The following is a 16,625-nucleotide window of genomic DNA, read 5'->3' as shown; positions in this document are numbered from 1 at the left end:
GCTCACTGGTAAAATTCTATCCTCTCATTGTTTCTGAAATGTCTGAGGGTCTATTCCGATGTCCTTTTTCCCGTTCATGTTGGTCATTTGTGTATGTGCTCTTTTTGTTGTTGTTGTTCAGATAGAGCAGGAGGAAGAGAGAGAGAGAGAGAGAGAGAAACATTGATGTGAAAGGGACACATTGAGTGGCTGCCACCCACACGACCAACCAGGGCTGGGGACAAACTGCAACCGAGGTACATGCCCTTAGCGGGAACCGAACCCGGGTCTCTCTGGACCACAGGCCAACGCTCTAACCGCTGAGCCAAACCGGCCAGAACTCTTTTTTTTCTTGGTCAGTTTGCTAAGGGTTTATTGGTTTTATTGATTAAAAAAAAATTTTTTGTTGTTGATGTTCCCTATTATAGGTTAGTTTTCTGTTTTGTTGATGTATGCTTATATCTTCCTTCCTATCCTTTCTTTGGGTTTGATTTGCTATTCTTTTAACTTCTTGAGGTGGAAGCTTCAATGATTAACTGTTAGCTTTTCTTCTTGTTTAACATATGCATTGAAGGCTGTGCATGTCCTCTAAACACTGCCTTAACTGTTTCCCACTTTGTTTTTACTTTGGAGTTATTAAATCATATAAAGGTGAAGGTATTTCTAAAAGAAAAGTGACTTGCATTTCGAACGGTGTATATGGCTCACTTCCAACATCAATCACTGTGGCACTGGGTGTGTTTCCTGCCACGGTTTTCCTATGACCCCACGAGGTCAACTTCTACACAGGTCTGTCTGCCGCTGTGACTTCCCCTGTCACTCCGCCATGTGGGTGTGAGCCACCGTGGTCACTGCCTCGGGACCACCTCAGGCTGATGCAGTGTCTCAGGCCAGTGTCAGCCAGAACTCCAGATTCTTTTCTCTGGCATCCTAGGCTCGGGCAGAGGGAGGGCAGAGTGCGTGAGAAGAGTCTGGGGTTGGTGGCTCTGGGGAGAGAGCTGAGAAGACAGCCTCCGGCCGTGTGCTGAGTCATTCCCCCAGGCTGCAGAGGCCTCCCACGAGTTTTGAGTTGTCATATCTTAATTCTCATTCCGTTCAACATATTTTCGAGTTTTCACTGTGATTTCATCTTTGATCCTAGGTTACTTAGAAGTGTGTTAATTTCCAAAATGCTCATTTTTTAAAGTTTTCTTTTTGTTATTGATCTCTAGTTTAATTTCACTGGAGTTCGAGAACATGTTCTGAATTATTTCGAACTACTGACATTTATTAATGGGGCCTGCATATGGTCAATTTTGGTAAATGTTTTATGTGCATGTCAAAGAATGCTTATTTTACCATTGTTGGGTACAGTGTCCTGCTTAGTCAATTAAATCAAGCTTGTTAATGGTGTTCAGATTTTTGTATTCTTAATGATTTTTTGTGGGCTTTTAGAGCTAATATAAAAGATTTGTTAAAACATTACAGTCTCCCACTTTGGTTCTTGATTTTTGTACTTTCTCTTTTAATTCAGTACATTTTTGTTATGTATATTTTAAAGCCATGCTATTGGATGCATATAGATTTTAAATTGTTATATCTTCCTGGTGAATGAAACACAACTTATTTGTATGTGTATATTTTCTTCTCTTATATATAAAATATAGCATAGTCTACAAACCTACACTTTGCTTACTCACTTTAATTAGTTCCTAAAACTCTACTGCTAATGGAAAAGCCATTCATGAGAAAAAATATTCCCATCAATTTCAATGAAAAATTGTGATACAGTCCATCTAACCCAATACCTAAACAATTTTTTATTTATTTTATATTCATTTTTTATCCTCACCAGAGGACATTTTTTTCTGCATTTATCTTCAGATAGAGTGGGAGGGAGAGAGGGAAGAAGAGAGAGCGAGAAACATTGACGTGAGAGATACACATCGACTGGCTGCCACCCACACGACCCCAACCGGGGCGGGGACAAACCGCAACCGAGACACATGCCCTTAGCAAGAACTGAACCCGGAACTCTCCAGTCCACGGGCCGACGCTCTGACTGCTGAGCCAAACCAGCCAGGGCCCCAAACAATTTTTAATGATGGAAAAATTTATTAATTGACCCATAAATCAAATTTATATTAAAAAAAAAACAGTAATTTGAATTAAAGATACAGTCTACATATACAACTTCCTGTAATGAGGGTTTATTGTTCTTGTTAAAGGAGAGAATGAAGACTTAACATGGGTGGTGTAGGATAGGTGTGAGGGAGTCATTGAGAAGGTACATTTTATTCTACACCTTTTCTTCACTGTTTTTCAACCTTCTGGAGACTCATGCCTATCTTTCAGGAAAAAACCACCAAACCTTTATTTTTATTTAAAAATGAAGTTATAGCCTAGAAAAATACCTTGAGGGCAAAGGAAGTACTAAACCTAAAAGCACTTTGAAACACATGGAAATGGCTCACATACTCAGCAGGCTGCAGAGCCAGAGAAGACGCTACCTCTTCAGCCCTCCCAGGTGGCATGCTTCTGCAAAACTAAGCCTTTGGGGTTTATCCAAACCTGGCCAGCAATGCCAAGCCGTTCCTTAGGATATGTCGGCTAGAAACTGTTCCATTAAAGTAAACTGGCGAATGTGTTTATTCCCTGAAAGTGGGATGTCAGAATATCACTCGTTCTGGCATGTTTATTTGGTATATTCAGGGAAGAAAAAGTCATTATTCTATCATAAAATAGGAGTGTTGTTCAAAAAGTGGTATAGCTTTTTAAGAGCCATTATGGCAAAAAGCCATTACGTTCAAACAGTAATTGAACAAGTTAGTCTATAGATTGAACTTTACTGGCCTTTTCCATGTAAATAGAACCTTTTAAACCGTGGAGTGACGTGGTCAGACCATGCTTTTAAGAATTCTTTCTGGCAAGCCCTAGCTGGGCAGCTCAGTGGGTTAGAGCGTCGTCCCGATACGCCAAGGTTGCAGGTTCCATCCCCAGTCAGGGCACATACAGGAATCAACTAGTGAACGCATAACAACAAATCAATCTTTCTCTCTCGCTCTCTCTCAAAACAAAACAAAACAAAACAAAAAAACAATAAATGAAAAAGAAAAAAAAAATCTCTCTTTTAGCTGGTACAGAAGGACAAGCCTTGGCAGAGAACAAGCTCAGGGGACGAAGGAACATGTCCAAGTAAGAAACAATGAGGCTAGTGGGGCAGAACTGAGTCTTTGCAGAGGCCCAGATGCATATGAGAATTCTAAGAATGATAAAGGTCGTATTTCAAATCTGTGGGGATAATGTTGAGATAATTTCATTTGGGGGAAGAAAAAGTAAAGCTGAATCCCTATTTCACTCCATGCACAGAAAGAAAATCTAGATGAATCAAAGATTCAAGCATAAGAAATGAAACAAAGACAATGTCAAAGAAAACAGTGAATTGAAAGAAATAGCCTCTGAATAGGGAAGCATGACACAGAACTTGAGTCATAAAGAAAAAATAAGGGGGGAGGGTGGGATGGGGAGGAAAGGAGAAACATCTGTAACAAAAATAAATTAATAAAAACTGGAGAAAAAAACTAAAACCTGAATTAGGTAAATAAAACTATTTCAAATGTGGTAAGCTGTGCCTAAATCAAAGATAGAGTTCATACTAGAAAACTTTTCATTCAATTCCTGATAAGTTGAACAGTCTCTTTTTGAGAATAGGTACACATTAGATTTGTTTAGACTTTTTAATTTGTTCCAATTGTGAATTTATTTTAGAATGAGCTTTAAGCCATTTTCTCTTTCTTGTATGTGATCACTGAAGCAGATGTGTTCTAGAAACCGTTTCTTTATCTGGTCAGCAGGCTAATGGAGAAAAAGTATCTTGTCATCTGCATTCAGACATAAGGCATTAAGCTAAGCTGTCATTTCTCAGAGCATTCTCCTAATACTTGCCCCATAATTTTTAGTTTTGAGTGGGTTTACTGGAACTCTGAAGCCTTAATGTATGACACATATCCATGACCTTAATAAATGACAAATATTAAATGTTGAAAAGAAAAGAAAAAATAATAATTTGACTCCATAAAAAATGTAGACTTGGGAAAAAAAATACCATATGCTAAATAGCTAAGTGAGAAACATTGACAATTTCTTTGGATTCAAAAAGCTCTTACAAATGAATAAAAAAACAGTAAGTACCTCATAAAAATGAATAATGTAGCCCTAGCTGGTTTGCTCAGTGTTTAGAGCATCAGACGGCGGACTAAATAATGTCAGGTTTGATCTTGGTCAAGGGCACGTACCTCAGTTGCAGGTTTGATCCCTGGCCCTGGTCAGGGTCGTGCAGGAAGCAACCAATCGATGTGTCTCTCACATCAATGTTTCTCTCTCTCCCTCACTCCCTCACTCCCGCCCTCCTTCCCACTCTATCTGAAAATCAATGGGAAAATATTCTCAGTTGAAGATTAAAGAAAAAAAAAAAAGGATAACGTATGTGAATGGGCAATAAATGAACTTAAGAGGCTTGACCTCATTTATAATTAAAAAATAGTTTTGGAATGAAATAATGAGATACTCTTCTAAAACAAGAATGAAAAGATTGCACACAGTCCATTGAGGCCTCCCCCAGTTCTGTCTTTGGGGTGCAATCTGGATACGTCAATTTCCCCAAGAAAAAAAATTTTTTTTAATCCTCACCTGAGGATATTTTTCTATTTATCACCAGATAGAGTTGGAGGGAGGGAGGGAGAAAGAGAAACATCTATGTGAGAGAGACACATCGACTGGTTGCCTCCCACATGACCCCGACCAGGGCCGGGGACAAACTGCAAACGAGGTATGTGCCCTTGACTGGAATCAAACCTGCAGCTTGTTAATCTACAGGCTGATGTTCTAACAGCTGAGCCAAACTGGCCAGGGCTCCCCAAGAAACTTTTAATGAAAAAGCTTAAACATACAGAAAACTTGAAAAAATTGTACAGTGAACATCCACATATCACACTTAGATTTTACAATTGTCAACATTTTATTTTTGCATTATCACAGATATTACATATAATATAGATTTATATATATATATATATTTTTTTTTTTTTATCCTCACCTGAGGACATTTTTCCATTTTTTGTTCAGGTAGAGTGGGAGGGAGAGAGAGGAACAGAGAGAGAGAGAGAAACATCGATGTGAAAGGAACACATCGAGTGGCTGCCACGCGCACAACCGACCAGGGCCGGGGACAAACTGCAACCGAGGTACGCGCCCTTAGCGGGAACCGAACCCAGGTCTCTCAGGACCGCAGGCCGACGCTCCAACCGCTGAACCAAACTGGCCAGGGCTAGATTTATATATATTTTTAATTGACTTAGAGAGAGAGGAAGGGGGAGAAAGAGAGAGAAACATCGATGTATAAATACCATTTATTTATATATATATATATATATATATATATATATATTTTTTTTTTTTTTTCCCTTCACCTGAGGACATTTTTCCATTTTTGTTCAGATAGCATGGGAGGGAGAGAGAGAAACATCAATGTGAGAGAGACACATCGAGTGGTTGCCACCCACACGACCCCAACCAGGGCCGAGACAAACTGCAACCGAGGTACGTACCCTTAGCGGTAACCGAACCCGGGTCTCTCTGGACGGCGGGCTGACGCTCTAACCGCTGAGCCAAACCGGCCAGGGCTATTTTTTTGTTCTTACTGATTTTAGAATGAGAGGAAGGGAGAGGGAGAGAGATAGAAACATCGATGAGAGAGAACATCGATTGGCCGCCTCCTACATGTCCCCCACTGGGGATTTGGCCCACAACCTGAGCATGTGTCCTGACCAGGAATTGAACCGGTGACCAACCTCTCGGTGCATGGGTAGACACTCAACCACTGAGCCACACCAGCCGGGAGATAGATAGATAGATAGATAGATAGATAGATAGATAGATAGATAGATAGATAGATTTTTTTTTAATATGGAACGCTTCACGGATTTGCATGTCATCCTTGCACAGGGGCTGTGCTAACCTTCTCTGTATGGTTCCAGTGTTAGTAAATGTGCTGCCAAAGCCAGCACAAGGCATCTTATATTTTGATGCATTTCAAAGTAAGTTGCAGACATCAGCACACGTCCTCTCTTCACATTTCAGCATACATATCAACTAGAGTTCAATACCTATATAAGTTTTTTTTTTTTTGAGGTAACATTTGTATACAGTAAAACACACACATTTTAAGTGGATCATTCAGTGTGTTTTTGACAAATGAACACACCTTTGTAATCCAAACTCCAATAAGATACAAGGTCTTTGCATCACCCCAGAAAGTTCCTTCCTGTCCCATCTAAATTAATCCCCCAGGCAATAATATTTTTTACTATAGATTAGTTTAGCTGGCTCTAGGACATTACATAAATGGAATTACACAGTAATACTCTTTTATGTAAGGCGTCTTTCTTATTTTTGTGTGGTACTTTTTTATTTTTAATTTAATTTTTGTTACAGATGTTTCTCCTTTTTTTCCCCATTGTCACCCTCCTCCCCATCCCCCCCACCCCATTCTCAGCTTTGTTGTCCATGTCCATGGGTTATGCTTACATGCATGTAAGTTCTGTGGTTTATCTCTTCCCTTCCCCCACAACCCCCTCTTTTGAGGGTTGGCAGTCTGTACCCTACTTCCACGTCTCTGGGTCTACTCTATTCCTCAGACTGTTATGTTCATTAAATTTTACATGTAAGGCTTCTTTCAATCAACATAATGATATTTGTGATTCACCCATATTGCTGTGTGTGTTAGCTGCCCATTCCTTTTCACTCCTGAGTAGTATTCCAGTGTATGCATATACAACAGTTAGTTTATCCCTTCCCCAGTGGATGGATATTTGGGTTGTTTCCAGTTTGGGACTGTTGCAAATAAAGCTGTATAAGCATTCTTGTGTGCAGGTATTTCTGAGAAAATGTTTTCTCTTGAGTCACTTGGGGATACATAGCCTGAATATATGCAGACACTCACCCTGGGGCTCACTGTCTATTTTTTTTTATCCTCACCCAAGGACATTTTTCTATTTTTTATTCAGATAGAGTGGGAGGGAGAGAGAGAGAGAGAGAGAGAAACATCAACGTGAAAGGGACATATCGAGTAGCTGCCACCCACATGACCCAACCAGGGCCGGGGACAAACTGCAACCGAGGTATGTGCCCTTAGCGGGAACCGAACCCGGGTCTCTCTGGACCACAGGCCGATGCTCTAACTGCTGAGCCAAACTGGCCAGGGCTCAGTGTCTATTTTAACATTGGTACAAAGACACAGTGACAGGTACAGGAAGTGCATGGTGGGAGGTATGAGAAGGTGGGAAGTGTTTCTGGTGGGGAGAACCAGGCCTCCTGCTGAGGGATCTTGGTGCTGACACAACTAGGTTCAGTAGGAGGCTCAGGGCCTCTGCATTCCAGTTCTGTTCCCATGAAAAAAATAGTCCTTGAGGGTCTCACTTTTCTCATCTGTACAATGGGGATGGTGACACTGCAGGACTTGATAGAATAACTGGCAAAAAGGCGCAGCCACAGCCTCAACAGGTACCTGTTTTGTTAAATATTCCTCTTTCCTTCATAGGCCTGGCTCCTCTGGGAGCCTTCACCGTGGATGTGGCCTGGACCTGGGTGACTCCCGCGGGCGACGGGCCTTATGTGCTCAGCTCCCTTTTGCACCAAGACCCCAGCAGCAACCAGACCTGGTGAGTGGGACCCAGCAGACAGGCAGCGTGAGGACTGTGGGGGCCCCAGAGGAGGCCTTGGCACCTCCCCCCACAGTCTGGGGAGAACCTCCTTGTCCTTTCCCAAGGGCGTGCAGGAGAGAATGTGAGCCCCAGGCCAGTTCACCCGGCCCCTCTCCTCACCGGTCTCTTTCTTTACTGCTGAGATAGGGGTAAGGGGACTTCAAAACTATTCTAAAATAAAGTTTATTAAGGATCTTTTGTCTCTTACAAAAGTGCTACATGCTCAATGTAGAAGACAGTGATAAAAATATTTTTTAAAAATGGAAACTAAGCCCTGGCCGGTTTGGCTCAGCAGTTAGAGCATCGGCCCGCAGACCAATGAGTTGCGGGTTTGATTCCAGTCAAGGGCACGTACCTCGGTTACAGTTTGTCCCCGGCCCTGGTTGGGTTGTGCAGGAGACAACCAGTCGATGTGGCTCTATCACATCGATGTTTCTCTCTCCCTCTTTCTCCCTCCCTCCCACTGTCTCTGATAATAAGTAGAAAAATATCCTCAGGTGAGGGATTAAAAAAAAAAAAAGGAAACTGAGCCCGGCTGGTGTGGCTCAGTGGTTGAGCATTGACCCATGCACCAAGAGGTTGCCGATTCGATTCCCAGTCAGGCACATGCCCAGGTTGTGGGCCACATCTCCAGTGGGGGACATGCAGGAAGTGGCTGATCGATGTTCTCTCTCTTCGATGTTTCTATCTCTCCTTCTCCCTTCCTCTCTCTCTAAAAAATCAATAAAGAAAAAAAAAATGTTTTTAAGGAAACTGAGGCAAGAGGGCGTGGTGGCTAGGAGGCAGCTGTGGGTCTGGCAGCCGTGGTTCAGTGGCAGCTTCACTCTGTAGCAACGCTCCTCCCCATCCCCCACCCCCAGCCTGGCTTCTCATCTCCAGTGGTGTGGGAGTCACCTGCCTCACAGGGCTGAGGCAAAGACTAGTTGAGTTCTTGCACCTAAAGGGTTTAGCATAGTTTCTGGCCAAATTAAACCTCAATAATGTTATCTTGTATTTTTAAAATATCTTCTATACCCACTCATTAGATAAGCAAAAAACTAAATCAGATTAGCATTCTGTTGGTAAGGATGTGGTTGTACAGGAACTTTCAAGAACGTAAATTGGTGTAGCCACCTTGGTGAGTTTGCCATGTGTGGTCAAATTGAAGATGCATGTGGCCTTGGACTCAGTAATTCCACTCCCAGGTCCAGCCCTAGAGGAATTCTCAGGTCAGGGTATTTATGGTGGCCCTGCGTGGAATGGCGAAAGACTGGAAACGGTCAGCGCTCCAAAAATGGCAGAAACACGCTGCAAATCATACCATCAGTAGTAGCTGCAGGTCAAATGAATGAAAGGTGTGCAGTGTTATGAACCTAGATCAATCTGGAAACATGGTAAGGAGAAAAAGGCAAGTTGTAGAACAATACATGCAACAGTCTTTCACTCAGCAAACATTTGTATGGAGCATCTACAGCGAGCCTGGTCCTGAGGGCACAGTAGTGAGAAAGCAGACGCACATCCTCACACTCATCACAGCTTACGATGCGCTGGCTTAGTTTGGCTTTTCAAACGTGTGCGTGCGTGTTCTGATTGCTCCACGCGTGCTTGGGAAGGCCGGGTTTCAGTCTGAGTCATCTGTGACCATCTCCGTCTGAGCTCCCTCCCACCAGCAGCTCTGCAGGGCCCTCCCCAGCTCCAGGCCCCACAGACTTAAGGCTCCCTCCCTCAGAAGCTGAGCTAAAAGGACACATGGTGGAGGAGGGGAGCTTGAAGCCCCCAGAACAGAAGGCTCTGAGCCCACCAAGGGGTGGGGCTCATGAAAAGGTCCCTGAACACTTGTGAAGCGGATGGAGGCTCATGGGAGGATGTGGTGGGAGGCACTCCTGGGTTCCAGCCAGAGACCACGCGCCCGCTGCTCGCGGCAGGAAGTGCTCTGCCGGCCACCAGGCCACAGAGGAGCAGGTGCTGTGCTGTGCATGAGAGGATGCGCCCCTCGCGTCCTGTCCTCCTCACACATACCGCCAGGGCTGGCCCAGCACCCAGGGCTTGGCTGCTACTGGGGGAATGGAGTGGAATGGAAGGAAGGCCTTCCCGGCGGGGGTGGGAATAGACGGAGAACAGAGGCAGGTTAGAGTTGGGTGAATTAATCAGATGGGGGTCAGCCTGTGGTGGGTTCAGTTATTGTTTAGTTCATTTACCAATCACTCAGTCAACAAACCTGGAGATCAAGAGGCCACCCAGCATGGTGCTGCGATACAGAGGGGGCAGCAGAGGCAGCTCAGACTGAGCCCCGGGCCACAGCGAGGCCTGAGCGCCCTGCCGGGCGGCGGTGGGAACACAGGACACAGCCTGCACAGCTGCACCGTGGTCTCTTGGGAACCCACAGCCTAGGTGGGAACAAAAGGCAGGGATGGGGGTGGTTCTGGTAGTTAGGGCCACCTGGACCACTTGGAGGGGTCAAGTTGCTCCCTTTGGGAAGGCTTCCTGAGGAGCTGCGGTTTGGGATGACTGCTCGCAGGGAGAGGGAGGAAAGGGCGGTTCAGGCAGAGGGAAGAGCTTGGGCACAGGCCAGCAGGAGGAAGGACAGCGGAGGCCGTTCCAGGCCTGCACCTACCCCACCAAAACACTGTCTGGGGCACAGCCCTGTTCTGAGGTGCTGGGCCAGGGCTGAGGCTCAGGCTCTGGGGTGGGGGTGCTGAGGAGAAAGGCAGAGTTGTTGAACAGCTGACCTAATTTGGGGGCTCAGCTGCAGAGCCTGCAGAGTTCAGCTGTACCTGGTTCTCCACCCCTCGGCCCTGCCCGAGATTAGTCCCCTTACCTGCAGCCTGGGCTGTCATTTAGTCATCACTCAGCAAACACTGAGCGAGCCCTCACTTTGTGCCTGGCACTGCCCTGGACCCTGGGGATAAGCTGGCACACCAGAGAGACGAGATCCTTGGGGAGCTGACAGGCCCGTGGGGGAGTCAGATACAAACATGTAAACAAAATACTGTCAGATGTGATGAGTTCTGAAGGAAATAAAACAGGGTGACTTGAAGGTGAGGTGGGGCTGGTTGAGGCACGTATGAGGAGGTGACAGTTGGAGGAGGCCAAGCCAGCCTTGGGGAGTGGGAGGTGCGAGTTCTAGGCAGAGGGCACGGCAAGGCAGAGGGCCAAGGCTGGAAGGAGCTGGGCCGGCTGGGAGCAGGGGCCAGCAGTGCGTGGCTGGGGCTCGGCGAGGGAAGGAAGGGGCTGGACTGCGTAAGGCCCTGTGGGCTGCAGCAAGGATATGGGCTCTTTAAAAAAAAAAATGTTTAATTTATTTTTTAGAGAGAGAGAAATAGAAACTTCAATGTGAGAGAGAAGCATCCATTGGCTGCCTCCCGCACACCCCCTACTGGCAATCAAGCCTGCAACCTGGGCATGTGCCCTCACCGGGAATCGAGCAGGGACCTCTCAGTCCACGGGACGACGCCCCATCCACTGAGCCACACCAGCCAGGTTGGACTCTTTTTCTTTTCTCTTTTTTTATTTTTTCATTTTTGTTCAGATAGAGTGGGAGGGAGAGAGAGAGAGAGAGAAACATCGACGTGAAAGGGACACATCGAGTGGCTGCCACCCGCATGACCCAACCAGAGCCGGGGACAAACTGCTACCGAGGTACATGCCCTTAGCAGGAACCGAACCCGGGTCTCTCTGGACCGCAGGCCGACGCTCTAACTGCTGAGCCAAACCGGCCAGGGCAGGACTCTTTTTCTAAGCACAGGGGAAGCTACTGAGGTAGGGAGTGACCTGGTGAAAATTACAAGAGTAGATTTAGGAAACAAAAAGTAACAGTTAGGATGCTGTTACCATAGAGCAGGCTTAAGATGAGGGGCCAGGATGGCGGGGAAAGGAGAGAGGAACTGCTCTTTGCTCTGCAGCTCACACGTCCACAGTCTGTCCTGGGGGCTGCGCTTCGGATTCCCCAGTGTGGACTTGGGGTTGTGTGTTAGTTCTGTTTGGTGTCTGCCACAGCCTCACCCTTTTTAATTATTTTGTTTTAAAATATATCTCAGTGTCTCATCATGTGTTTCCCACTACCTCTTTGTTTGTTTTCAAAATGTACAGTATTTCTGGACTTGACATTTTTCACTTTGACGTTAGGAAAGATGTCACATTTTCCAAGAATGTTGACTGCTGTTTGTTAAAATAAATTGATAATATTGATACATTAAAAAAAGATACCCTGGCCGGTTTGGCTCAGCGGTTAGAGTGTCGGCCTGCGGTCCAGAGAGACCCAGGTTCGGTTCCCGCTAAGGGCACTTACCTTGGTTACAGTTTGTCCCCAGCCCTGGTTGGGTTGTGTGGGTGGCAGCCACTCGATGTGTCCCTTTCACATCGATGTTTCTCTCTCTCTCTCTTGCTCCCACTCTATCTGAACAAAAAATGGAAAAAATGTCCTTGGGTGAGGATTAAAAAAAAAAAAAGAAAGAGAGAGTCTGGCTGGTGTGGTTCAGTGGTTGAGCGTCGACCCATACACCAAGAGGTCACTGGTTTGATTCCTAGTCAGGGCACACGCCCAGGTTATGGGCCTGATCCCCAGTGCGGGGCATGGAGGAGGTGGCCAATGATGTTCTCTCTCATCGATATTTCTCTCTCTCTCTCTCATTTCCTCTCTCTGTAAAATCAATAAAGGAAAAACATTAAAAAGAAAGAAAGAGAAAGAAAGAAAGAAAGAAAGAAAGAAAGAAAGAAAGAAAGAAAGAGAGAAAGAGAGAGAGAGAGAGAAATGCTCTCTAGATATAATTTGGAGAAGGAACTAGCAGGGTTTACGGACGGGTTTGATGTAGGGTGAGTGAAAGGGTGAAGCAAGGATGCTCCCAGGCTTCGGGATGTAGAACGCAGTGGTTGGCGGCGCCATACATCGCTGGGGAAGACGGAAGGGGGCAGCTTGGGAGGTCAAGATCATGTGTTCTGCTCTGGACATTTTCAGTTTGAGATGCCTATCAGGCAATGGGCAGCTGACTACTGTATTAGTTTCCTATTGCTGCCACGACAGATTATAATACATTCGGTGGCTTAAAACAGTACAGGTTCATTGTTGTTCAGCTCTGGAGGACAGAAGTCTCCAACGTGGGTCTCACCGTGTCGCAGGGCTGGGTACTGTCTGGAGGCTCCCAGGGAGAATCCATTTCCTTGCCTTTCAGCTCCCAGAGGCTGCCTGCATTTTTTGGCTTGTGACCCCTTCCTCCATTTTAAAAATATTCCTTTTTCTTTATTGATTTTAGAGAGAGAGGAAGGGAGAGGGAGAGAGAGATAGAAACATTGATGAGAGAGAACATCGACTGGTCGCCCCCTGCATGCCCCCCCCTGAGGATCGGGCCCACAACCTGGGCATGTGCCCTGCCTGGGAATCGGACCAGCTACCTCTTGGTGCATGGTCGATGCTCAACCACGGAGCCACACTGGCCGGGCTCCTTCCTCTGTCTTTAAAACCAGCAGTGTAGCATCTTCAAATCTTTCTCTGACTCTGACCCTCCTGCTTCCCTCTTATAAGGACTCTTATCCATTGGGACCACTCAGTAGTCCAAGACACCATGTGATATCACTTACATGTGTAATCTAGAGAACAAAATAAATGAATAAACAACACAGAAACAGACTCATGGATACAGAGAACAGGCTGAAGGTTGCCAGAGGGGAGCGGGTTTGGGGGGCTGGGTAAAAAAGGCGAAGGGATTGAGAAGTACGGATTGGTCGTCACAAAGTAGTCCCAGGGGTGTCAAGTACAGCACAGGGAATACAGTCAGTAACATTGTAATAACTGTGTCTGGTGCCTGGTTGAACTATCGAGGGATCGAGGGATCGCTTTGTAAAGTACATGATTAGACATGATTGTCTAACCACTATGCTGTACACCTGAAACTGATACAAATTAATATTGAATGTAAGCTGTCATTGGAAAATAAAATTTAAATTTAAAAAAAATCCAGGATAATCTCCCCATATCCATCCTTGACTTAATCAAGTCCACAAAGTCACTGGGACCCTGAAGGTTGCAGAGGCACAGGTTCTGGAGATCAGGACACAGACACCTTGTCCTGTGCAGGGGCGAGCTGGACATTATTCTGCTTTCTGCTGCTGGGCTGGTCTGACTTCTGGTGGAGGGACGCTAGGGCCGCACTTACAGAGGTGGGAATCTCAGCATTGAAGCCGTGGGGCGGCGGGGGGGCGGCGGGGGGTCGCTGGGAGAGGGAGCTGGCAAGGAAAGGGGACCCAGCCTCAGGACTCCGTTTGGAAGTCAGACAGCGGAGGAGCCAGCGGAGTAGCAGAGAGAGGTAGGAAAGTAGGAGGACATCTAGAAGAAAATGTTTCGGGGAGATTGTCACTGACGCCCAGGGCTGCTGAGAGGTTGGAGATGAAGACAGAAAGGTGTCCATTGGATCTGGCAATGTGGGGACCACTGGTGACCTGGGGTGGAAGCCAGTTTGGGGTGGGTTAAGCTGGCAGGGCACACACACAGGTGTCGATGTTGTTATCATTCTGTAAACCGTGGAGATAATTGACGGATGTGTTTCATCATTTTTAAAGATGTAGAGTGATGGGAGGTGAGGAAGGGGAGGCAGCACCTCATTCCTGCCCAGCCCCAGCCCTCTACAGCCTCATTATGACCTTTCAAACCATAGGCTAATCGTGTGCTTCCCTTGCGTAAAGTCTGCTGTGGCTTCCGACTGTCCTCCGCAGGAAGACCTCGGACTGGGTTCACTGTTACCAAGTCCAGCTGCAGGGCTCCTTCCCCAAACCCCCTCCTCACAACCCTAGGATGGGGGCGCACCTCCTGCCTCAGGCAGCCCAGCCCCCCTGGGCAGTGTGGGCAGTGAGAAGGTTTAGGCTGAGCCAGGGGTGGGCAGGTCGAGGCTGCCCTACCCAGGCGGGGGTGCCCTACCCAGGCGGGGGTGCCCCCCCAGGCCTCCAGTTCTGACTGACTCACAGGAGAGGGGCACCAGCGTGCTCTTCTCAGGAAAGAGTGTCACTGAGGCCAGCGGGGCAGCCACTGGAAAGCCATCACTGCCCCCAGTATAACCCACTGTGCTGCTGGTGGCTTCCTGGTCCCCCCACTGCCACCAAGAGCAGAGCCTTTATTTACCACCACGGTCACCCCGTCTCTGTCAGGGAGGGCCAGAGGGCAGAGAGGGGGTGCCTCTAACCACTGCCTGCCCGGAGCTGCGGAAAGGTAGAGGCTGAGCAATGCCTTCCGCGTGATGCGACATCCGCCGTCCTGGGCCGGGAGTCTGCCGCCTCCCGGGGCTGCACCTTCCCCGTAGTTTCCAGACGGAGCCTGCGGGCCTGCGGGCCTGGAGGGGGAAGACTGTGCTGCAGGCAGGGAGGAGAAGGGCATCAGCAACCAGCTCAACTTTGCCGTCTACCCTCCCTCTCAGGCTCCTGGTCACCAGCTCTGGAACCAAAAGGACAGCAGGGTCCCTACATCGATGTTTCCTCACCCAGCATGAGATTCTTTGCCAACCTGTAGGTAAGTCAGGCCCAGCTCCAGAGAATGCTCCCCGGACCCCCTTTTAAGGGTCCCACTCAGCCAGCCCAAACCATTCCAGCCCCAGCCCCATCTAATGCAGTCCCTCCCGCCTAGACTCCACCACCACCCACAGCTCATTTTCTCTTCCAATGCCCAACCTCATCCCAACCCAACCATAATCCCAGCCCACCTTTTCTGACCCAATCCTAACAACAAAAATGATACCTAAAATGTATTGGGTATTTTAGCATGCTAAATGCTTCTTCATTCACTTTTATTTAAAATTTTTGTTTCCTCTTTATTGATTTTAGAGAGAGAGGAAGGGAGAGGGAGAGAGAGATAGAAATATCGATGGGAGAAAACATCGACTGGCCGCCTCCTGCATGCCCCCCACTGGGGATCGGGCCCACAACACTCAACCACTGAGCCACACCAGCCGGACTTCTTCATTCACTTTTAATCCTCAAAACCATACCATGTGACAGAAGAGGAAGCTCCAGTTCAGAGAAGTCCTTTGGTTACCAGTATGACTAAGGTCACACAAATAGTACTAGTGGCACCATAGATACACACCCAACTTCCCCAGTTCCAAAACCTAACCTATCCCAACTTATCACACCTCGGTGGAGTCCACCCCTCTGCTCCCAGTCTGACTGTGGCCACCCTAATGTCTAGCATGGGACCTGGCACATATTAGGTGCTCAATAAATGCTATGTTCATTCATATTGAATAAATGAATGAACCAATGAATGGACCAAATTTACTTACTAACAAAACTCTACCCATCCTACCCAGTCCAACTCCAGGCACACATTTGCTGACACACCCCTCCACTGTGTAGGGCAGAGTCCCCGTCTCTGTGATAGGCACTGTGTTGAACAACCTCAGAAGGAGACATAGCCCAGCAGGGTGACAGAGTGATCTAGTGGCTCAAAAATGAGACAGTCTCATCCAGCTGGTGTGGCTCAGTGGTTGAGTGTTGACCCATACACCAAGAGATCACTGGTTCGATTCCCTGTCAGGGCACATGCCCAGGTTGTGGGTCTAATCCCCAGTGGGGGGCATGCAGGAGGCGGCCAGTCGATGTTCTCGCTCATCAATGTTTCTATCTCTCTCTCCCTCTCCCTCTAAAATCGATAAAGAAAAAAAAGAAAAGAAAGTCTCCTGAGGCCCACATTGGGAAGGGAGAGGAAGGAACTGCACCTCTGCCCCTGGGGTTGTGGGGCAGTAAGATTCCCCAGAGATGGGTCTTTGAGTTGGGGGTTCACCTCGGCATCTTGCTCACCTCCCCCGCGCTGCACACCCACCACCTAGTGCTGCTCTACCCACTGCCCCACCAGACAAGCCCCTGGAGGGAAAGCACCAGGTCTCAGTTATTTCTAGGTCCCTGTCACCATCTGGAACAAGGCTGGCACAGGGCAGACATCACAGGCCC

The 16,625-nt window shown here is 47.2% G+C and overlaps 1 protein-coding gene and 1 non-coding gene across 2 annotated transcripts in view; one reads left to right on the top strand and one right to left on the bottom strand.

Moving 5' to 3' along the window:
• Positions 1–16,625, top strand: part of ITGAE (integrin subunit alpha E) — a 63,591-nt gene that overhangs the window by 9,425 nt on the left and 37,541 nt on the right. Inside the window, exons 2-3 of the mRNA XM_036269485.1 lie at positions 7,556–7,676; positions 15,098–15,189. Of these exons, the coding sequence (XP_036125378.1) occupies positions 7,556–7,676; positions 15,098–15,189 (213 nt within the window). The remainder of the gene's footprint in view (positions 1–7,555; positions 7,677–15,097; positions 15,190–16,625) is intronic.
• LOC118635093 lies at positions 5,917–6,023 on the bottom strand. Its single transcript, XR_004960440.1, has one exon. It is a non-coding gene; the product is annotated as a U6 spliceosomal RNA (small nuclear RNA).

Source organism: Molossus molossus, unplaced genomic scaffold, assembly GCF_014108415.1.
Source record: "Molossus molossus isolate mMolMol1 unplaced genomic scaffold, mMolMol1.p scaffold_m16_p_19, whole genome shotgun sequence".
NCBI lineage: Eukaryota > Metazoa > Chordata > Mammalia > Chiroptera > Molossidae > Molossus > Molossus molossus.
Note: the sequence above shows the minus strand (reverse complement) of the source record. Positions and strands in the feature narration are given on the sequence as shown.